General features: G+C 44.1%; 1 protein-coding gene across 3 annotated transcripts in view; it reads left to right on the forward strand.

Annotated features, from left to right (window-relative positions):
• The window catches only part of LOC144480253 (calcium-activated potassium channel subunit alpha-1), a 797,282-nt gene that overhangs the window by 591,387 nt on the left and 181,431 nt on the right, over window positions 1–24,464 (forward strand). For all 3 annotated transcript variants that reach the window (XM_078199542.1, XM_078199543.1, XM_078199544.1), the window contains exons 10-14: window positions 2,511–2,621; window positions 7,351–7,456; window positions 12,374–12,456; window positions 15,624–15,693; window positions 24,250–24,405. In XM_078199542.1, coding sequence (XP_078055668.1) covers window positions 2,511–2,621; window positions 7,351–7,456; window positions 12,374–12,456; window positions 15,624–15,693; window positions 24,250–24,405 — 526 coding nt within the window. The remainder of the gene's footprint in view (window positions 1–2,510; window positions 2,622–7,350; window positions 7,457–12,373; window positions 12,457–15,623; window positions 15,694–24,249; window positions 24,406–24,464) is intronic.

The raw sequence follows: 24,464 nt of genomic DNA on the forward strand, positions 1-24,464 counted from the left end.
GAAGGTGGCAACACAGGTGGAGAAGGTGGTGAAGAAGGCATATGGTATGCTTGCCTTTATAGGACGGGGTATAGAGTATAAAAGCTGGAGTCTGATGATGCAGCTGTATAGAACGCTGGTTAGGCCACATTTGGAGTACTGCGTCCAGTTCTGGTCGCCGCACTACCAGAAGGACGTGGAGGCGTTAGAGAGAGTGCAGAGAAGGTTTACCAGGATGTTGCCTGGTATGGAGGGTCTTAGCTATAAGGAGAGATTGGGTAAACTGGGGTTGTTCTCCCTGGAAAGACGGAGAATGAGGGGAGATCTAATAGAGGTGTACAAGATTATGAAGGGGATAGATAGGGTGAACGGTGGGAAGCTTTTTCCCAGATCAGAAGTGACATTCACGAGGGGTCACGGGCTCAAGGTGAGAGGGGCGAAGTATAACTCAGATATTAGAGGGATGTTTTTTACACAGAGGGTGGTGGGGGCCTGGAATGCACTGCCAAGTAGGGTGGTGGAGGCAGGCACGCTGACATCGTTTAAGACTTAGCTGGATAGTCACATGAGCAGCCTGGGAATGGAGGGATACAAACGATTGGTCTAGTTGGACCAAGGAGCGGCACAGGCTTGGAGGGCCGAAGGGCCTGTTTCCTGTGCTGTATTGTTCTTTGTTTACCAGGGCTTGGTAAATGAAGGGTTTATTGATTTGTGAATGTGGTGTGGGAGGTGTTTATTGGGGTTGGCATGTGAAGGGGTTTATTAGTTTGGTGTTTTTAAATGCATTTATTGAGGTTGGTCTGTGGGGTGCATGAAAACGTGTATTGGTTTGTGTCCATGTTTAGTGAAGGTGTTTGTTGGAGTTGTTGGGTATATTAGGAGGTTCATCAGACCTGATTTTAGTTCTCTTAGTGTGTCAACTTAAATGGTTATCAACCCTAGAACAACATGTCTTGCTAGATAAGTCACTTTCTCAACTCTGTTTTGAAATAGTGTGTGTTGGGAGCTGTCTAATTGCCTCACATCCATCTATAACTCTGCCTGTCTGGCACTAAATCTACCATGTCACCTCAATAACTCTTCAATATCCTGTTGGACTTTTATCTGACTTGACAATTGATTTCCCCTCATCAGTCTCAACACATGATAGGAAATCTTGCACTACACCCAAACCATAATACGCCAAGATTAATCTGATTACTGAGATATTCACAGATCCACGTATTCTATTCTTATCACATTTCAAATACTTTCTTATAATTTCCAATGTGATCCTTTAAGGCAGTAGGGAAAGAAACTATAAACTCATCAGGGGTTTGAACATTTTTGGGCTCTTGTTTGGTACACAGTGAAACCAAATATTGAAGGGATGCCCTGCAGCTTTGGTCTTTGGGTAACCTCTTAGTTTCTTGCTGCGGGCTATGTGTGGCTGTTGCAGTTCCTTCTTGCTGTGGATTCTGAACCGTACTCTGGTTTATTTAGGTAGCAAGAAAAATGATTGAGGCTTTTCCCTGTGGCACATGATTGTTTGAGAGATATCAAAACTGAGCACTAAATAGTCACTGATGTATTTGAAAGCTCATCGCCAGTGTCTCTCCTTCATTCTTCCTGATTGGTATAACCTCTTTTTCATCTGGGCGGTACGCTGGCGCAGTGGTTAGCACTGCGGCCTCACAGCGCCAGGGGCCCGGGTTCGATTCCTGACTCGGGTCACTGTCTGTGCGGAGCCTGCATCTTCTCCCCGTGTCTGTGTGGGGTTCCTCCAGGTGCTCCGGTTCCCTGCCACAGTCCGAAAGACGTGCTGGTTAGGTGCATTGGCCACGCTAAATTCTCCCTCAGTGTACCCGAACAGGCGCTGGAGTGTGGCGACTTGGGGATTTTCACAGTAACTTCATTGCAGTGTTAATGTAAGCCTACTTGTGACTAATGAATAAACTTTAACTTTAAACGCCATTGGTGTCTTCAGATAAAATGTTTCAGAATCTCTAAACTTTCAAATAGGGTGAAACCGAGAGTGATTAGCTGCTCCTGTGAAAGTGGCAGAGCAAAGGCTTTTGCAGTTGAAGTCAGTGAGAGAGAACAGACCCAGGATTTCACCACAATGCTTTGTGCAACCACAGAATTGCTAATCGTCCAGATTGGGGTTTGACCAAATATGCATTTGACAAGTCGGGTGTTTGTTTATATCTTGTCCCAGTACCTCATGTGGGTTTGAGCAAGAGCAAAGTAAAAACTCGTGTTGTACTACAGGAGCACAGTAAGGTAGAGGGGAGAGGCTTTTCAGGCCCATTTAGAAATCTTGCTGGAGTTTAACTTATAGGATGAATTTGGCATTCCCCTGTATGATGAACACAGAATTCCAAAAGTTCACGAGCGTTTCCTGCTTTTTCACAGACAGAAATCCATCACCTCCTGTCACAACACCACCATTTTGTCTCTCTGGTGAAACATTAAGACTGCATTAATGTAGGAACCTTTTGATCTTAGCTCTGGCACTGATTATTAACCTGGTCTGCTCTCACTTTTAACAGGCATATAATAGTGTGTGGACACATCACACTAGAGAGTGTCTCCAATTTTCTAAAGGACTTCTTGCACAAGGACAGGGATGATGTGAACGTAGAAATAGTCTTTCTGCACAAGTAAGTAAAAGCTTTGATTTACATTGGAACTGTGATGTGCCAAACCGTAGTGATTGTTTGAAGTATTTCATGTTTCAATCAAAGCTAGATGCTGAAAAAGCAAAAGCCCGTACGTTTGTGAACCTGTTTGGTTAGTCTCGTGTGAAATAAGGTAGAGAGAGAGGTGCAAGTGTCGACTGCGGCCCTATTCCATCTTTACATGTCTTCACATTCTTCTTAAAAAGCCCAGTGTCCGAGAAGTGCAATTGCTGGAAGGTTAGTTCAAAATGGATTGGTGGTTTCATGAGTATGAACATTGCAGAATAAAGGTGGTAGGGGCAGCTGTCCCTGGCTGGTGGTAGCGATCAACGCACCATCCCTGGGCTGGGGTAAAAGCAAGTCCGCTTGATTAGTGACCACGCTTGGAAAGTGTAATTGTGGGAGAGCAGGGATGGGCTGAAAGACACCACATGCCCTTGACTCACACATTGTCCTGGCTCACACTGAGTCAGGGTACCTCCTTGTCTCTACCCCACCCCCAACCCTGGCTTCCACCCAGTGTAAGGTTTTGAGAAAATTGGAAAGACAAAGAAAACACTAATGCAGCTCTGATTTTCCACTACTATTGTACTGGCTTGTAAAGATTGTCGCCCTAAAAATCTATAAGGTTTTGAGAGCTTGTCATCCACTGAAATGTCATTCATCTATTTCCCAACTTAGTGTCCTCAGTATGTCATGGAACAATCTAATGATAAAAAGTAGAAATGCTGGCAACACAACAGCTAAAATGAGAAAGGACAGTCAGTGCATCAGACACTCCTACAGGAACAGTAAACAGTGGTCAGTCAATGGGAGGGATTCTGCCACCTCCCCCCACATCTCCCCGTGGCATGTTTGTGCCTGCCATTGGCTGACAGCGAGATCTTCTGGTTTTGGTGCTATCAGCACCGCGAAACCCATAGCGGGGATTCACCGTCGGTCGGACTGGAAGATCCTACCGGCGGGAATGGCTGGAAGATTCCAGCCTAAAATTCCACTCCAAGATCCAGGGTGGGTGTGGGGATTTGTAGCACTATGGCTATGTGAGTGGAGATCAGCTGACTTGAAATCAAACTGGAGACCCTCATGGTCCAAATAGATCAGACACTGGGACTTCATCACCAAGCCATTGTTAATGTGAAGTCCTTCTAAACACTGGACCAAAGGGCTCCATTATGTGATCATAAATGTGACGCAATAAATACTAAAACACCCAGCAGGTTTGTTTTCCATCTCGGTAACCAACCCCAGTCGCGACAACATTTTGAATTCTCTGTACATCTCTAATTCGGCCACTCGTGCACCCTCAAAGTTCTTTTCCCTGCCATCAGCACCCATGCCTTCCGTTGCCTGGACCCTACGATCTGAAATTCACTCCCCAGACCTCTCCATCTCACCTCCTCTCCTCCCTTGGGATACAGATCTAAACCTACGTCTTTGACCAAGCTTTCGCCCCCTAACCTAATATCCCCTTCAGTGGCTGAGTGTTAAAATGTGTTTGGTAATTGCTCCCATAAAATACCTGGGGATCTTGTAATATTGTAAAGGCAGAAGTTGTTGTTATGGTTGAAAAGGACACAGGGACTGTTATAGCAGCGTATGTGCGCTGGAATAAAACATCTTTTCAAATGACATCCCTGCTTCATCTCATTTTAGAAATGATGCTAAATAGATTAGCATGACTGAGCTTTGGCTGGACCACTGTGAGCTATATTATTGATAGCAGTGATGATTTGATTCATTGCCTGTGGTTCCAGTCTTCTGTTCTCTGGATTAACACATCGGCAGGGGAGCGGAGCAATTCACTTACTCCATCCCAGCAGCATCTGTAGCTGCTGATTTTCCTAAACTGTGGATGTGGATCGTAATAATATAAAATGATCCCAGGAGCTCCATCAAAGGCTACGCAAGACTAGACAGTGAGTAAGTGAGCGATGAAAAGCAGAAAATGTCCCAGGCCAACGCGCTGACCATCCCCCCCCCCCCCAGTGCATCCTGCTGAATGGACCAACCATGCCTTGGGCCAGTGAACAGGACCCCAGACCCCAACGCACCCACGATGTAATGAGCATTGTTGGAACATTTATACCTTTGACTAGGGACTGAATCTGATTCAGCTGTGATGCACCTAAATTCCTGTCTGGGTTAGCATGTTAACAATAACTATTTGGATTTGCAATACCTCTGGGTGCGAGGCACCATGGAGCCATCCATCAACCAATGCTTTTCTGTGAGGAGTTGCGGAGGGACATGGGGGGGTGGGGTGGGGGGGGGCGGAATAGCAAACCCATGAATAAATCTGATTACTCAACTGTCCCACAGGAAGATGATGCTGAATCCTACCAGGTTCTAGCAGATCTCGACTTCTGGCATAATACAAGCCCAATTACCTCAAGGGTTAGGTTGATTGGCCAGGTTAAAAATTGCCCCTGAGATTCGTGGATTAGCGGGTAAATATGTGGGGGTAGGGCCTGGGTGGGATTGTGGTCGGTGCAGACTCGATGGGCCGAATGGCCTCCTTCTGCACTGTAGGGTTTCTATGTAAGCTCATAAAAAGAGAACATATTTAACACAGTTAATTTCATAGAAAGGACTTGTCCTCTCAGAGCCTAATTAATTACAATTCTTTTCAACATTATTAAATAAACTTGTATCTCTCTGCATTTTGTCATGGACACAGTAAGAGTTTTAACAACACCAGGTTAAAGTCCAACAGGTTTATTTGGTAGCAAATACCATTAGCTTTCGGAGCACTGAAGGAGCAGCGCTCCGAAAGCTAATGGTATTTGCTACCAAATAAACCTGTTGGACTTTAACCTGGTGTTGTTAAAACTCTTACTGTGTTCACCCCAGTCCAACGCCGGCATCTCCACATTTTGTCATGGAGCCAGTAGATAGCATTCATTCAATTGTCTTTGAACCTGAATTTGAAAATGGTCAGAGTAATTGGAAATTACAATATCCCTCTTTTTATTTTTTCCCCGGTTTCCCCCTCTTTAGTTACCTGTGCCATTGCCCAGCTAAAGATTCAGCAACCCTGCAACAGGCAGGATGCGATGAAGAAGCAGCCCAGGACTGACCTGGGGAGGGGACTAACCCCAGCCCAACCAGGCAGACAACCTGTTGTCAGGAACTGCCAACAGGGGAACCCTGACATGCAAATCTTTATCCTACAGTTTGGTGGCACCCCTATCGTCCATTCCTAAACAGCCTTGTGCTGCATTAGACTGTAGGCTTCAGAAAAATGCTACTTATCTTCATCCCAAGGCTCTTGATGTGTAATCCCCAGCAATTGGTTTTAGTTGGCAAGTAGAATCCCTCATGAACGTTCTAAGGAGCTGAAGGAATGTGTCAGGTGGATTGTGTGTGATGTTCCTTTCATAAATTGTTGAGTGCAATCTGTACAGCCCAAAGCACCAGAGGGAGGGAAAATGAAATCGGTCCACCTTGAATGAACATGTTCTAGAGAAGCCGATTTTTGTTTGTCATGTTTCTTGATGTGTAAAATCCCATCAGGTTCTATAAAGGATGCATCCTCCCTTGGCAATGTAGGTGGGAGAATCTGGGCTGGAGTGTTGTAACCTGTCCTCCCTGTACTCTTTTTATCATCATTGAAAGCGCAGGAGCAGAAAACCACTCCTCGTGGGAAGGCAGTAAAACCTTGAGTTAGGAATAATACTTGAGGTATCCTAGTGGGTCGGCAGAACCTGAGTTGATATGATTGAGAGGTTTTGGAAAAAGTAAGTAGGGAATAATGGCAGCAGCGTCAGTGATCAGGGAACTTTTAAAGGTAATTGGCAATAAAAAAAAGCCAGGGAAAATGAGAACTTGCTTCATTATGCAGCGACTGGTTATGATTGGAGATGCTCTCTGCTTGAGAGGGTGTTGAAAAGAGACACAGTTGTACCTTTTAAAAGGGAGTTGGATGCATATTTAAAAAGGTAAACATTGCAGGGTTATGGGGAAAAACAAGGGATTGGGATTAGCTCATTCAGAAAGACAGTAAAGGCACTATGAGCTGTGAGCTCTGTCTGTGTTGTTTGAGTGTATGCTCCTGTCAGGGCCCATTCAGATAACAAGCTTTGTTCTATAAAGTCTCCAGCTGCATGGCTTATATTAAAGCTTCATTAAACCATCACCTACACTGTGCAAGATGGAGCTGGCAGACCCAAGTTACACTGCTAGCTGTGAGTTGCATGTGACGAAACCATTTAATTTTTGAATGTGGGCAAGAGTGGCCTCACTGCTAACACTAAGACTATCTAGAACCATATATTAAACCAAATGTTGCCCTGCCCTGGGCCCAAGAAACTTGCATTTTTATAGCACCTAAACAGTCGTAAAATATCCCGAGGTATTTCGCAGACAAAAATTTGACACCAAGCCACTTAAGGGGGTACTATGACAGGTAGATAAAAGCTTGATCAAAGAGGTAGATTTTAAGAAATGTCTTAAAAACTTATCTCGTCCCTAGAAGTAGAGTGAGAGTCTGACCTCTGTGTCAGAGTGCTGGGGCTTAGATCAGTAGGGTGACCCCCGGGTTACATTGCCACTCAGTGTTGACATTCATCTAAAATTGCTTTGTATTAAAATATTGCACTTATAAAATATATACACTTAAGACTCGATTGTCACTGTTTGTATTTATCTTGCCTAAACGTTGCATGTATTTTTTGACTAATTGTTTCGATTTGTTTTTTTATCTCCCCAGTATTTCCCCTAACCTTGAGCTCGAAGCCCTTTTCAAAAGGCATTTCACTCAGGTGGAATTCTTCCAAGGTTCTGTCCTGAACCCTCACGATCTAGCCAGAGTCAAGGTAAACCTGTATCCTTTTTCTAACTCTACTGCCTTGTGTGCTATGATATGATTTTTTATATTATAACCAGGGCAGTAAAGTTTGCTTTAACTCAGAAAAGGTTCCCCCCACAGTTTCTGATTTATCAGCTGCACATTTTCAAAGCCACTGTGGATGGATGTGCTTGAGATTTTTCTTGCTTTGTTTAGAAAGCTGCATCTCGTTTAGTGTAAGAAAACCTAGCCGGTATGTAAGATGCAGTGAAACAGAACCCAGGATCACATACAACTGCAAACAGCAGGATCGATTTCGCAGCCGCTGTCCATTGATGTCTGCTACCTGGAGTGGAAAGTCTTGAAGATGACTGCAGCCATCACTGTTCATCATATCTGGGTGTAATTAAGGCTGCCTTGTGTTTCAACCATCTATCAACCCTCTGAGTCACACAGATACATCCTGTGGTTGTAATGATGGGCAATGGTACAGAGTTTGCAGGAGGGACGTGCCCTCTTAGATTTATTTTTCTCGCCTTTCAGCTTGAAATTAGGTTTGAAAAAAAGTAAACAAGAAAAGTAAATACATTTTCAAAGTCTCTAATAACAATTTACTACCCACAGGATTGAGACTCCACAGTTTCGAGTGTAGCCTTTCTGGACTGGAGAGGTTGTGCAGAATTGCAGAAACGCAGATCTTGTCCTTAAAAGAGCCCTTACGTCGCGAGTATCAACCCTAACTTCCTCCAGGGTATTTAATTCATGTCTGCTGGGCAAATGCCGCAATTTCTTGAAATTCCCAGGGAGGTTTATTTTTGCGAAACTGCACCACTCAAATTGTCCAGTAACTTGATGATTCACAACTCTCAGTATACCTCCATCCTGCCTCGAAGTGTAGGGTCATTCACTCATTAACAATGGTTTTCTCATTAAACTCACTGTTACGTTCGCAGCCAATTCTGGGACAAGATAAACTGGAGGACGTTGGATGTCGTGGCAGCCATCAACTGGCAATGATAATATTGATTAAACTTGAATTCTGCCTCAATGGATTTTGTTTCATTGCATTTTATTTGCCCTGTTTCTATGGGCTGAGAGTTGCATTAGAATTCAGTCCAGGCTAGTGAAATAAAAATCTTGTCTGTCTGAGAGGTGTAACAGGTTTCAGACCAGCTCGAGTCTACTGCTAATTCATGGACATGGCTCCAAAATACAATACTGCCCAGAGTTTGGGCGAAATTACTAAAATACTGATGATCACGTTCAGAACTGCCGTATAGGTGGCTGAGTGAGCCACCTTTTTAAAAAAAAAAGGATATGGGGAACAGGTGGGGAGGTGGATTTGAGACCAGAGAGAAATCAGCCATGATCTGATTGAATGGTGAGCAGGCTCAAAGGGCTGAATTTGCCTACTTCTGCTCCTAATTCCTATGTTCCTATGTGAGCTTGACATGTTAGTGCAGCAGAGAATGCTTTTCCCCTTCGGGTAAGTTGTTAGCACAGAGTAAAGGAAGCATACTCTTCTGTTATCTTTGCTGAACAAAATCACGCGTGTGTACAGCATGGAGTCTGGTACAAGTGTGCAACTAGTTTAATCCAGTTTGGCTTATATACGTAAATGGCTCACAAAGGGCACAATGCTCCTGTCCCCTTACACAACTTGTATACGTTTCTGGTTTTTCATTTATCTACATATCAAACTAACCACTGGTTTCCTGTTCCTAAGAGGATATCTCCCTTTCTGACCCAAATTTTCAGAACTTGGTGACCTCTGGCCTGTGTGTGAGGAGTTTTCTCCAACAAAAAGCGATTTTGACCTTAACCTTCAATTGAATTTTTCACTTCTTGAGACATGTCTGTCTGGCTCTGAACTGGTTTCAGACATGACTTGTATTGGAGTAAATATTTGTATCCTACTCGTATCCCAACTATCTGATTCATCAGCTCATTTGATTCTTCCTAACTTCTTTGTGAATCTCTGAAGGCAAACATAGCTACATATGAAAATCTAACCCCAACATCTTAACCAAATATGTACAAGGACCACATACTTTCACAACTCTTCTTGGTAGCCATCTCAGCCACTTATCTTTCATCTTAACCTTCTAGTTCAATTTCAGACTTCTTTTCTCTTACCCTATTCCTACCAAGACTCTTTCTGTCTTGATTATTTCTGTTCTACTGACCATGATGTGTGGCTTCAGCAATGAGAGTCTTGTTCTGAATGGTCTTTTAAGAAACATTTCAGCTGGAGTTTTTCCTGAAATAGTGTGTTAAGATAAATAAACAGAAAATTCCCCAGTCTGTGATCCAGTAAAAATTGATGATTCTTTACAATTGTACCTCGTATCTTAACAAGAGCACGCCTAACAAGTTGTACTGTGCACTGGGCAGCTCTGTTGAATGGCCGTCATGATGTGGAGATGCCGGCGTTGGACTGGGGTAAACACAGTAAGAAGTTTAACAACACCAGGTTAAAGTCCAACAGGTTTATTTGGTAGCAAAAGCCACAAGCTTTCGGAGCCTTAAGCTCCTCCTTCAGGTGAGTGAGAATTCCCACTCACCTGAAGAAGGAGCTTAAGGCTCCGAAAGCTTGTGGCTTTTGCTACCAAATAAACCTGTTGGACTTTAACCTGGTTTTGTTAAACTTCTTACTGTGCTCTGTTGAAAGCAGGATGAAATGGTGGCACTCGGTGGCATCCCGTTCATCCTGATGAATTATGCAAACCCCTCTGAATAAAACTGAGATCCATTGTCATACGCAATTTCCTCTGGGAACCCATAAGCAGCAAACTAACTGCTCAAATTAGCGACAGTTTTACTAGTTGTTTGATTCATCAGGAACCCCTCAACCCATTCTGAATGGCTATCACAGTGAACACTTATAGCCTTTCAGATTCTGTGAAACCAACGTGTAACTTCTGCCACACTCTGTCTGTCCATTTCCATGGTTGCAACAATCTTGATGGTGGCTGCTCCTCCACCGTCTGACATACTCTTTACTATTTCACTCTCTTCTATGTCCTTATCTAACCCTAGCCACCAAAGATGGACTGTTTGTCAAACTCACCCTGAAGTGTTGATCATTGTAAATCACATAGCAACGGCAATCTGCACTCTTCAGCAACTACCAACTCTGGTTCCCCAATGACACAACCTTTATCAACTGACAACTCATTCTTATACATAAATAATGGCCTGATTTCTACATTCACTGTGTTTGGCCATCCATTTGCGATATAGTCATATACCCTTGCCAATCTGGGGTCCCTGCAAGTTGTTCTACCAACGTCATCTGCTGTGACTACTAACCCACATACTTGCAAAAAGAAAAATGCATCTTTCCTTTTGGACTCTACCTCTGGAGATGGGTAATCTATACATTGCATCAGCATCACAATGATCTTCCGATTGTCTGTACTTCATGTTATGCCTGTCGGCAGAAATCATAATCCATCTCTGCATTTGGACTGCTGCTAGTGTGGATCCTGGAGACTTTGGATGCAAAGATTCTTTTTCAAGGCCACAATAACTTCTCCAATGTCCTCACTGGGCAGCTTATATCTTGTCCCAAATTGATAGCTTTCTGCAATCTCCAGCAGCTTGGAGTTAAAATTGTTTGACAGCATTGTCTTTTGGCTGAGCTGACTTTTGAGCATTTCATACACTTCTGGACCTGCTTCAGTCAAAAATCTTGTCCCGCTGCCTGCTTCACAGCTGGATTATTAGGATCTTCAAGAATATTGCTCGTACTGAGAAATATCTCTATCTGTTCCACATGTGCACCAATAGACTCTTGGTCATGGCTGTACTTCCCAAATCACCCAATAATACCCATTGATGCAATCACCTTCGAAGGTCAGTCCACTCATGTCCAGCACACTTCTTTCTAGCCCAGATTTCTAAGCCTTTCGTTCACTGAAAGGACACTCACAAGTTCTTCCACGAGTTTGCTGGAAGCTTCTCCAGCCCAAATATGTTCAGCAAGGGAATCTGCAATCCTACTGTCATTGCCAGACTGTGATACCTGTGCAGAACAAAAGCCCCAGTGTGTACAACATGGCATCGGGTACAAAAATGGAACTAGTTTAATCCAGTTTGGTTTATATACACACATAAACAAGGGCACTACTACAACTCTGTATTTAAATGTACTTTGCCTGGGAGTACCTAAAGCCAACATTGACTGAGAAAAATGCACACCCAGCATGCGATGAAAGTTTAAGAGATAAATATCCAGTTGGGCCCAGCTACGCTGAGTAAAATTCCAATCGGAATTCCCACCCTGCCTTTTTATTACTTCATTTATGTAACATGCAAACATGATTGTCTACAGCCGCCAGCTCATTTTTCCAGCCATCAAAGCCAGCCAGGATTGGTCAGTTCCCACCTCCACCAGCACCATTGTAGACGCTCCTCTCCAGTTACTGAGAAGTGACCTCTCAGCTTTCCACCTCACCTTTCGGGCAACCAAAATCCCTGGTCTACCATTGGCCAAATTATCAGCAAAGGTCAAGAGAGATTGACATTTGGTATCCTGGACAGTGCTGCGATCTATTAACGAGCAGCTGCAACAAGGCACTGCGACATGCGAGTCGGACAAGTGTTTTTTCTGTTTTAAAGTGTAGAGCGGGATTTCTCTGGATACGAATGATCCTCTGTGAAGAACCTGAGATATGTTATTTGTGAATGACATTTCATTCAATAATTTCATGAGAATGATTTGATCAGGATGATTTCTTTCATATAGCTTTCCAATACAAAACGACAAATAAGAGAGTGATTGATTAAACTTGATATTGTATTAATATTTACTCCGAAGTTTAAAATCTAGTTAAGTTCGATCCATTGAACAACAGTTTGTTAACTTGTGTTTGAATTTGATGTTGGGTTTCGCATCTGATCCACGCCTTTCATTGGCTTTTCATGTTTTCCCGTGTCTCAGATAGAGTCATCAGATGCATGTCTTATTCTGGCAAATAAATACTGTCCTGATCCTGATGCTGAAGATGCCTCCAATATCATGAGGTAAGAGTGGAAGATGGAACATTACTGCTGAGAGCAACCTCATATTCTGACAAAGGGTTCAGGTTGCAGAGTCTGTTCAGAAATGATGAGCGGGTCGTTCCATTGTGTGTGCTGTGCTAATGGTAGTGAGTTTATTTGTAAGAATGCAAGGTGTTTTAGGAACAACAAAATATCAATCAGCTCAACAAACCTATTCCTTTTTTGATAGATAAACACCTACCTTCATATTATATCATAGAATCCCTACAGTGCAGAAGGAGGCTACTCGGCCCATCGAGCCTGCACTGACCACAATCCCATCCAGGCCCTATAGATTTAATATATTTAACATATGATTTATGTAACCCCACAGATTTACCCTGCTAATCCCACTGACACTAAGGGTCAATTTAGCATGGCCAATCCACCTAACCTGCACATCTTTGGACTGTGGGAGGAAACCAGAGCACCCGGAGGAAACCCACGCAGACACGGGGAGAATGTGCAAACTCCACACAAACAGTGACCCAAGCCGGGAATCAAACCCAGGTCCCTGCTGTGAGGCAGCAGTGCTAACCACCGTGCTGCCCATCCCTCATCTTTGTAGCTTGTTGCCACTTAAACCCATCATTTCCTGAAGTGATTTTTTTTCCCCCAGTAACTTACTTCACAATTCACATTGGGCTTTAGATGAAAATTAGTACCTGATTTTCCTCCCTCCTCATTTCCCAATATTTAACTTGCATCTTTTCGTTTGCACCCTTCACAGAGAATGTTTGCTCAGATCAGTTTTGCCGCCTCCCTTTGTTGTCTTGGCATTTTCAGTTGGGCCGCGCCGAAGCTCCCTATCTGAAAGAAAAACCCAATTTCTTGAAGCTATCCTCAAATTCCTAACTTGAAGAATCATCTCAATTGCCAACTTCTGAACCTTTTTAAATTTAATAATGGCCAAAATATTCCAGCCATTCACGCCCCACTAACGTTGGAAACGAGGACAGAGAACTTGCCGCTCAAACAAATCTCTCTTCACTGCACTGGGACCAGCGAATCCCACCGGCATGGATGGCTGGGAAAACTCTGGCCAATATCTCTTAGTCATGTTATTGAGGTCAGCGGTAGCAACCTGGTGGGGCGCTAAGGAACAGCTGCATTCCTGTGTGGTCAATAAATCAACCAATACAAAATCCCAAGCCCCAGAGAGGATTTGGCCACTGGAATGCCAGCGATTCTAACCAACTGATACAACTAGCTGCACAATACAAGCAGGAAGCTCCACCAGTGAGTCCATTCCAACTGTCATAAATCCAGTAGGAATTTTAGGAGAAACCCCTTGACCCAGAATGTGGAATTTGCTACCATGAGGAATTTTAAGACAAATGATATTGTTGAATTTGAGGAGAAGCTGGATCAGCATATGAGAAGGGAATGTAAAGACCTGTTGATGATGTTGTGAAGTGGAATGTGAGGAGGCTGAGTAAACGCTGGGAGCTGGACTGAATGGCCTGTTGTGCACTCGGTGTAATTCTATGAAAAATGAGTGGACTGAGCTCAGTAGGCAGCTGGCGAGAGACTCAACATGGAGGAGCAGACATTCATCAAGGGAATAGGAAGAGGAGGTGGATTGTCAGCAAGCAGCAGAATCAGGGGGTGGCGAAGGTGGGAGAGCATTAGCTTTGTTCCCTTGAGAGCTCCATCCAGGATGGTGCGTGACACCAGCGGACTGCAGTGACGAGCCCGTGACATCACCAGGATTTGATGCCATCTGATCCCAGATAAATAAATAAATAAAATGGAAGAGCTTGGCTTTATTGTATCTATCCCTTGCGCATGGACAAAAGTTTTTTGCAGACAATTTTTCAGCCGGGGGTTGTGAAAAATTGCTGTTTTGCTGCAGAATCTGTCACGCCAGGTGTAACAAATGGGAACAGCTCTGGAAAATAAATGTAGTCTCAAGCACCCCAGTGAAAAGAACTGGGCAACAGTAGAATGATGTGGTACCTGCAGTAGAGATTAAAATGAAAGCAAGCAGTGTGCTACTTACCTGTCAAGTACAGAGATGTGACCTGTGGAATATCAGAGGCTCAGTTAATCCTGTGCGTCCTCTTCCACCCAGTCAGGAATATTACAGAGCAGCAATAGCTGACTGCAGGGGAGGAGATAACCAGCCAAGTCAATTCAGGAATAATGCCAATACTTCTTAGGGAGGGGGACTAGCACAAATAAAACAAAAAAAATGAAATTCAACTTAGGGTGGCACAGTGATTAACACTGCTGCCTCACAGTGCCAGGGACCCAGGTTCGATTCCCGGCTTGGGTTTCAGTCTGTATGGAGTTTGCACTTCTCCCCGTGTTTGCATGGGTTTCCTCCGGGTGCTCCGGTTTCCTCCCGCAGTCCAAAGATGTGCTGGTTAGGTGGATTGGCCATGCAAAATTGCCCCTTAGTGTCAGGGGGACTAGCTGGGATAAATGCATGGGGTTATGGGGATAGGGCCTGGGTGGGATTGTGGTCAGTGCAGGCTCGATGGGCCGAATGGCCTCCTTCTGCACTGTAGGATTCTTTGATTCCGATTTGTGATCGGAGTAGCAGGAAAGGTCTTAACGGTGAAGTTTATCTAACCTCCCTCCACTCTATCTCTGTAACTTTGACATTTTCATGTGTCAATGGAGTATATTCCAAGTTACAGCAATGCAGTGGCAGAAAACTTGAGGAAGTTTCTCCATGCTCTGTTTCCAGGTTTGCTCTGTTGAGTAGTGTTTTAAGCTTTTGTGTAATCCCATATACAACCAGCAGAGGGTGCATAGTCACAGAGGTAATGGTAGGTTCCCATTGAGAGGCTGAGGAACAGTCAGCCATGACCTTATTGAATGGTAGAACAGACTCGGGAGGTCCGAAAGCATATTCCTGCTCCCGCTTCTTATTTTATTAATAAATGGCTGCTAAAGGAGCATAAATGAACACGGTGGTTTTTAAAATGAATGATTTATTTCAGTTTTAGTCAGCCCTAATTCTACAGATGTAAAACTGAGTAATACTGCCATGCACACTTCTTCACAGCTTTGTCGGTGTTTTAAGTGTTTTGGAGATTATGTTGTGTTCTGTTTGTCTGTGATGTGATTATTCAAGGGTTTAGCTGATAAATGTAACAATGAGGCACTGCTTAATGAACATTTTCCTTTTTTCTTTTCAGAGTAATATCAATCAAAAATTACAATCCAAAGATCAGAATTATAACACAGATGTTACAGTATCATAACAAGGTCAGAATCTTTTGTTGTATTAATTCAGAATGGTGCTTTTATTACTCTCCTGACCAGACTGATTTGACAAACACCAAAGAGACCGAAACCTGTGTCTGAATTTGCAAAGGGCACCTATAGCAGTCACCTATAGTAGTCCTCTCAGTAGTATTCAGCAGGTGAAATAACATGCTGCTGAGATACTATAGAAGCCTACAGCACTGAAAAGGCCTTTCAGCCCATCCTGTCCCTGCTAGCACCCTCAAAGAGCTGTCCAATTAGTTCCATGCACCTGCCCTCAGAGCCTGTTACATTCTTCACCTCAAATGTCCATTAATTCCCTCCCAAAAGCCAGCGAACCTGCCTCCATCGCCCTGCTAGTCCGTGTGAAGTGGCGGGTTGGGGGCTTTAAATCAAGGCGGGGGGGGTTCGATCCTGGGTGCGGATGTGGACAAGTGGGTTGGCTGTCTTGGAGAGGAGATTCTACAATATTCCTGGTCCCATTGTGCTAATACGGAATATTTACAGAGTTTGCTGAGATAACGACAATGGTAGCTTTATTAAGAAACAACATAGTGTCTTCCTTGCCATGAATTCTGCCAGAGAAAGCAGAATCCTGAGACATTGCCTAATTTCCTGTGATGATGTATACCGTGTCCCATTAGCATATCATACAGTTAGAATTAACTCCTGATACAACATCTCCCCAAGTCTCTGATTCTCCACATTATACTAGAGGATTTTCACAGTAATTTCATTGCAGTGTTAATGTAAGCCTACTTGTGACACTAATAAATGAACTTTAAATAAACTAGCGCACATCTGTTCCATCTCAGCATACTATTTTTGGTTTGAATAATGTAGGACCATGGATGTGGTGTCTTTTCAACCATTTGAACATGATAAACTTGGTGTCAGATCCAGACTAGCTCTCCAGATCGGAGGCCTGTCTATATGTACATGTGCGCGCGCGGACAAACCCATATGATGTTGTGAACTCTTTAAAGTATTCGTTGGCAGACTGTAGTCTATTCTCTGAGTTTACAAAGTCTGGGATTCCACGTATTGTAAATATTGTCTTCAGCAATATAATCGCTGCTTCAGAAGTGTGACCCTGACGTTGCTTGACTTCTGTTCTCCTGGAGTAGTAGTTTACTATGATCAAGAACATCTTGCCCCTGTGCAGGAAGGCGACATCAAAGATTCTCTTGTCTCCCGATGATGAATATAACAAGTAATACAGTTTGATATCATTTCTTCCAATGATTTAGAGAGAGCTGGCCACCAGACATAACATCTTGTTCTGGCTCAACATTTTTGTGATGTCCAAATGTCCTTCATGCAAATGTAACAGTATATTGAGTCTCGGAGCTCTCAAAATGACCAGTCTGTCATCATAGATAAGTAAACCATCAATTGCACTGTGAATCTCCCCTCTGTTCATAGTACTGTCTGAGAATGGGATTGTGTGGCATATATGCTGGCTCTCTTTAGGCACAATACTCTCTGATTTGAGCACATTCTTCGTCAGATACCTGTGCATCTCTGGTTTCATTCAGTTGCTGAGTTGTTGCTGGTAGAGTTGTGGTTCTTGATGATGCAAAGAATTCTACCTTTTTAACCAGAACTGTTTCCTTCAGAAGGAACTCTTCAAAGTGCAGCTAATGAAAATACAACAAAACTTACTCCAACTTATAAATCAAAAGAAAGGGGTTAATAAAGAAACATCATTACTCCAAACTTGGGGCCTCGCCCTGGGCCACTCCAAGCTCTCCACAATTCTACATAGTTCCTTATTTATAGTGAATCAGCTGACTATTACATCATTCTGTAATTGGTTCCATGTTTTACTGCGTCAGCTGACCCTTGCATCTTGTTCCCATTGGTGACATTACATCCAATCAAAGTTGTCACCAGTTACATTCTAACAAGAACTACGTCGCTTTGTTCAGGCCTTGCTCTTTGGACACGGAATAAAGCATCTGCTATGGTTTGCTATTTTCCCAGAAAGTACTCTGTCTTTGTATCAAACCTCATCATTCTCGGTCTGAATCATTGTGCTTGTTGAGGTATTTTTGCTAGTTCCTTAGAATTTGAGATTGTCTCTAAGGGTCTGTGGCCTGTCTCCATCTTGTAATGGAAACCAAGGAGATAATCTGCAAACTTTTCACAAGGCTTTTTTGCAGCTAATGTTGCTTTCTCTATCATTGGATTTCCCTGTTCTGTCTCTTAGTGAATGGGATGCAGAGAAAACTGATTCACACTTTCCATCCATTTGTATCTGAATGAATACAGTTCCCAATCCTGCAGAAGATGCATCTGCAGCTATGATAGTGAGTAGTTCTGGATCATCGTGAGCTAAAATATTAGGTGTTATCAGCATCTGTTTGATGTTCCCAAAAGACCTCTGTTGTACTTCCTCCCATCACCGTGGATTGTCTTGTCGTAACAATTGGCGTAGTGACTCATTGAAACAGCTAGGTTGGACAAGAACTTACTGACTAAGGTTTACAATACCCATGAATCTCTGGAGCTCGGTCACATTGCGAGGAGCTGAGAACTCCTTGATTGCTCTTGTCCTCTGTGGATCCGCCCCGGCACCGGATCCACTCTGACACCGGATCCACTCTGACACCAGATTCGCTCTGACACCAGATGTATCCACAGTATGCCCAAGGAATTTGACTGTTGGCTGTGAGGATTAATATTTGTTGTTACATGCAAGTTCTGCTTCCTGTTAGCATTGCAGCACAGCACACACTCGAGTATCATGTGTCTGAGTGGATCCATGGATCAGGACATCACCCATGTGCTCGGTTAATTGCCTTTGTTCAGGTTAAATTGTCAGACACGTTCCTAATTATTTCATCTCATCTGCCATGTTCACAGTTCTCAGTCACTGATACAAATTGTTGATAAATGTGAGTCATGATGCTTGTTTGGAGAGTTGGTGCAGACATCATGGGCCAAGGACTGCCTCCTGCACCATAATGATTTTGTGATTCTGTATCAATGCACCGCTTGTCGTTGGGTATGCTTGTTAAATTTAGCCCGCTTGACATGGTATTCTTTCACAGATTGAACAGGCATCAAGTGCTTCTATTTCTTCATTATATGTAGTTTTCTGCCCCATCGATTACTTCCTTGACGAGGATATCATCTGCACAGCCACCCCTTGTGTATAATAGCGTACTGACCCGCTCGCTGTTCGGCTTTACAGTGAGGCTTGATGCAGTGCGATATCTGGTAAACCTTTGGTGCTGTTTCAGCCAGACTTCTGCTTGATTGTGGCTTGCGATCTGCTTGAAGCTTTCCAGTAATGTGCCGATGTGCACTGTGTCTCACTAGCATACCACCCGGAATTATCCCCTCACACTGCAGATTCCTGCTCCTCCTGATCCACACACACACTGAGAGAAAAGCACTCGCCTCTTCCACGCAGCAGCTCTCACCTTCTTTCAGCTGCCTTGCTAAAGCTGGAGGTCAGATTAAAACGTGAGGCAGGCGCCTCAGTCTAACACTTCAGTGACCCACCCGCTACTCCTACAGGATTGGGCTTGTTAAAATTTCGGAATAAAACGCGACACGTGCAAGTGCTACTGTTTTTGAGGAGTGTAGGGGGAGCAGACTGGAGGCTTCCTGCTGCTTGTAGTATTGGATCCCAGGGAGAATCAGAAGGGAAAGGGAGAGAGAAATGGAATAGTCTGATGGAAAATGACTTGCTCTCTGTATGTTCTGTATCATTTTTGTCCACTAGTCTTGATGGCTTGGCATGTGGCATTAAGACAAGGAGATATTTGATATGATACGTCTGCGCCAACTCTATAGCTTCCTGACCATGACCTGACTTGGGTCCTGGCTGCAGACTTTCAGCAGATGTTCCTATTCTCTTTTTTTATATTTTCCCTCACACGGGCGCTGGGTTCCCTCAGTCTGATGGAGAAAAATAAATAAATTTAAGCAAGATATTTTTGCAGAGCACATAAAATGTGACCAGATGAAGCATGAGGCTTGGTGGAATTTAAGGAGAGTTTGATGTTCAGCTTGTTTTTCCAGAAGCATTTTAAATTCAACCCTTCCGCTTGGCCCTATGTGAATCTCACTGCACATGACATGCAAGCTGCAAGGAGTCAGTTGCAGTTGCTCCCCTTTGTGGTCACGACTGGAACTTCAGAGAGTAAACCTTGCTCACTGTCAGGGTAACTTGCTTCTCATAGAATCCCTACAGTGCAGAAGGAAGCCATTTGATCCATCAAGTCTGCACCGACCACAATCCCAGCCAGGCCCTATTCCCATAACCACATATATGTACCCTGCTAATCCCCTGACCCCAAGGGTCAATTTATCATGGCCAATCAACCTAACCCTGCACATCTTTGGACTGTGGGAGGAAACCGGAGCACCCGGAGGAAACTCACGCAGACACGGGGAGAAAGTGCAAACTCCAAACAGGCAGTGACCCAAGGGCAGAATCGAACCCGGGTCCCTGGCGCTGTGAGGCAGCAGTGCTAACCACTGTGCCGCCCCTTGAAGACAGAGTAGGTGTTACAGCAGTTACCCTGTGATGAAGAAGCCTTCTCCCCCCGCCGCCCCCCACCCCCACCCTTTAGGTTCCCTTCCTCCATCTGTGAGAGGGCAGCGGAATCTCCTGCTGATGTTTCATTGCGGTCTATTATGTACAGGTTTAGTGTGAGGAAGCCGGATGGTTTTCTGCCCTCCTTGCAGTGTAGCTGAGAATGGGAACTTCTGAGGAAGAAGGAGTCCAGAGCATTGTAAATTTCAAATTGAAGCTCAGTCAATCGGGGCTGATGTCAGGAAGCTGCTCTTCACACAGAAGGAAAAAATATGTTGATCCTGGGGTTCAATTAAAAATTCCAGAACTAAGATTGATGAGATTTTTGTCAGACATTTGTTAAGGGACAGAGTCTGAGCCATTTACGGCACAGAAGGAGGCCATGCGGTGCATCAAGTCCATACCGGCTCCACGCAGGGCATTCCAGTTGGTCCCACTCCCCCGTTCCATTCCCACAGCCCTGCAAGCTTGTTTTCTTCAAACGCCAGCATCAATACAGCTAAATAGTGTTAAGATATAGATAAAGCCATGGTCTAATTAAATAGCTTAACAGGTTCAAGGTGCTGAAGGGACTACTCCTGTTCCTCTGCTCTCGGCTTCTATTATCACCTCTCACCATGACTGGATTTCAGAGTTCACTGTGTCAGAAATAACAGGCGCAGCCGCTAAGTCCCTTTTCTGTTTTACAGTTCAATGTGCTGCATTATCTCTCACTCCTGCTGCAAACCTTCATCATCCATTGGTGTCGACAGATGACTTTTTCACGATGGAATAACCTCCACTTGGTCAGCAGAAGTGTTTTTTTTCAGAATCCAACCTTTCAATCCAAGTGGAAGTGGTTTGGACACTCTTACTAGTTTTGGGAAGGGCCAGCATTGTTTATTTTAGAATGATCTTAGATGAGATCCTCTGAAGCGAACGGGGACACAAGGTATGTTCTCCTTGGGGCTTAAAATGGATAAACCCAGTAACTTGCAGCTAAGTTCAATACCAAGTCTGGACTCTTTGATTTGACTTAGGTTGAGGTAAGGAAAATAGGCCAGTTCCCCAGTCCGTAAAATCCCTACAGTGCAGAAGGAGGCCATTCGGTCCATCAAGTCTGCACCGACTCTCCGAAAGAGCATCCTACCCAAGCCCACCTCACCCTATTCACGTAACCCCGTGAATTTTCCATGGCTAATCCAGCTAACACATCTTTGAACACTCAGGGCAATTTTCTCTGGCATTCTTGAAATACAGACTCAACAAGAAGTCAATCGGCCTTGTTAAGAGTCCTGACTTACCTTGTCGGGCAGATCGGGAACTTTGAGTCCTGACAGACTCCTGGCGTTTCTGCACATGTGCAGCCTGGCATTTATAGTTTTTTGGGCCAAGGACATGGGTCCAGTCCGCCTGCATAAAACAAAACAGGAGGAAAACCAGTTTGGATGTCCGAAGAGTGGAGTGTTCTCACAGAGAAGGGTCCCGAGAGAGGTCGCAGTTAGAGAAAAGGATTGTGTAAGGAACCACTGGGCAGAGGAGACTACAATAGGAACCAGGAAGATGATAAAAGAAAGTGTCTGTAAGGGATAAAAGTGCTGCGGTATGCGGGCTTTAAATAGTGAGGGCCTGCGAGAATCCCTGGGGAGTGACGAATACAGCAGGAGGTTGGTGATTCCGTGCTGGGACAAAAGTATCCCTTTGGAGCCCTTGTATTTTGCTCAGCATTGAGTGAGGAGCTGAAAGTGTGCTTGGAAGTTGGTGCTGAAGTGCAGACTTGGTTTCAGGGAAATGGTGTCTCAGGAGACGAGATTGAAAACCTGCGAAGTGAGCTGTTATGAAGGCAGTCCAAGTTGGAGTGACATTTGGAAAGATTCCAAAGCTAGATCTTCAAAAGAGAAGAGTGGAGACATGCAATTCCTTATAAGGGAGACAGAGAATTAACAAGAATGCATGACTCAGTGAACACTTGTATCTGAATGGGTTGCTGAGAAATCCACGGGCACCATCTTGGTCACAACTACCAGTTATTGTGCAGTGTGGTGTTCGACTTCAGTTTGCCTGTTGATTCACAATTACTTTGTGTTAATCCTGAATGTTGGAGAATGAGAGATATATCGTAAATTCTTTTATATTTTGACCTTGTATAGTAAAGGTTTCAAAACAACTCAAAGAGAAAAGAAGTTAACACCCAGTTGTTTTTGACCATTCAACATCAATTCAGACATCTTTGTGGATTCCTGACTCAACCAGGCTAGCCACTCTTTGAAGAGTTCTTCAAATAGCTTAAATATCAGGAGCCAGCCATGATTCTGTCATCAACAGTTTTTCTTGTATGTTAGAAGATTGTGAGCTAATACCCACTGAAGAAACTTGGACACATTCCTGGGGAGATTTTCCACTCTTACTTTTTGGAGGGTAGGGACAGTGGCAGGAGCCGTGGAATCCACCGCCCACCCCCCGCCACCACCTGCAAGTGACATAATGATATTGAACATCAGGATCCCTATTTGAATACAGTTAGATTGTCCGTTCACATCAATGTGCCAATCATAGTAGGGTATAGAATCCTACAGTGCAGAAGGAGGCCATTCAGCCCATTGAGTCCGCACCGACCACAATTACCATAACCCCATGCATTTACCCTAGCTAGTCCCCCTGACACTAAGGGGCAATTTAGCAATGGCCAATTCCACCTAACCCGCACATCTTTGGATTGTGGGAGGAAACCCATGCAGATACGGGGAGAATGTGCAAACTCCACACAGACAGTGACGTAAGCCAGGAATCAAACACGGATCTCTGGCACTGTGAGGCAGCAGTGCTAACCACTGTGCCACCACGCCGCCCCTAATGTGCCGCATGCACTTGGCGAACTAAACCCCCCCCCCGCTCCCAGAAGATGTCATGTCAGTGCATCGCTCAGGAGTTCGAGGATTATGCCCGGGCACTGCCTGGGCACTGGGTTAGCTGAGCTTAGCTGAAACAGCACCCAGGGAATTGCAATAGGCCCATTGATCCTCAGGCAATAAAGGGAGACAAAATTAGTCAGACTTCCTACTCCTGATGACCATCTAGTGACCCCCTCCTTCCCATCCACCTCCTCCACCTTGTGCCCTCACTGGTAAGTGTATGCATGGATGTTGGATGATGACAGAATTTTGTTTGGCCATTAAACCCAGCGTGGTGAAGTAACCTATTAACATTTGCTGCCTGAGTACAGCATGGGTCAATTCAGTGAGGCAATCAATCCTAGTGGTCTCAATGGTGACTGTAAATCTGTTCTTTGTTAACACATTCATGATTCCCTCCATACAGAGGATCTATTCTGACCCCAGAAGAGCAGAGAAGGAAGTTGCTCAGAAGTCAGGGGGTGAAAAATAAACAGACTCTCCTACATCTTAAACTCCAAAATCAATCCGTGGGTTTGATTGTAACTTTAAAACCTGATTCCAGCGGCTCAGATCTGTTCTTTGTTTTGGAAGTTTGCTGTAATTTTTTTTTTTTGCATGTTATATATTTGAAATAACCATAAAGTATATCTTTCCAAATCCAGGGTTCACACACCTGTAAAATGTCAGGCAGCGAAATGCAGCACTGACAGCCCAGGCACAGAGCGAGGAAGGGAGGCTGCTTTGTATCGAGTCTACCTTCTGAGCATGCCACGGAAGGGCTGCAGCTGCTTGTAGTTTTGTAGTTCATTACAGGACAGAAATGCTACACTGGCACTCCTGTACGAACAATATAAAAATAAAACAAAATGTTTAACCAGCGATATTGGAAAGGTATGAAAGGCCCTGGGGAGATCGCTCTGAATGGGCAACAGATGTGGATACAGATTGAAGTACAGTGTGTTTGTTGCATGCCGCTCTGGTGCCATTTTATTGTGTGGGGTTCCCAGGGAAAACAAAGGAGACAGTTTGTCGTAACATCTCAAGAAGCACTGTGCATTTTTCAAGATGTTTTTTGGGAGCAAGAATTGAATTTGTGACTTCTCTTTTATTTCTGCTTTCCTATGCTATCAGGCCCATCTGCTGAACATACCCAGCTGGAATTGGAGAGAAGGGGATGATGCAATCTGTCTTGCTGAACTGAAGCTGGGTTTTATAGCTCAAAGCTGCCTGGCTCCAGGCCTCTCCACAATGCTGGCCAACCTCTTCTCCATGAGGTCGTTTATCAAGGTACAGTACTGTCTCTTCATATTAAGCCTGACAAAACATTCATCCAACTTGTCATTCTT

This window comes from Mustelus asterias, chromosome 28, assembly GCF_964213995.1.
Source record: "Mustelus asterias chromosome 28, sMusAst1.hap1.1, whole genome shotgun sequence".
Lineage (NCBI taxonomy): Eukaryota > Metazoa > Chordata > Chondrichthyes > Carcharhiniformes > Triakidae > Mustelus > Mustelus asterias.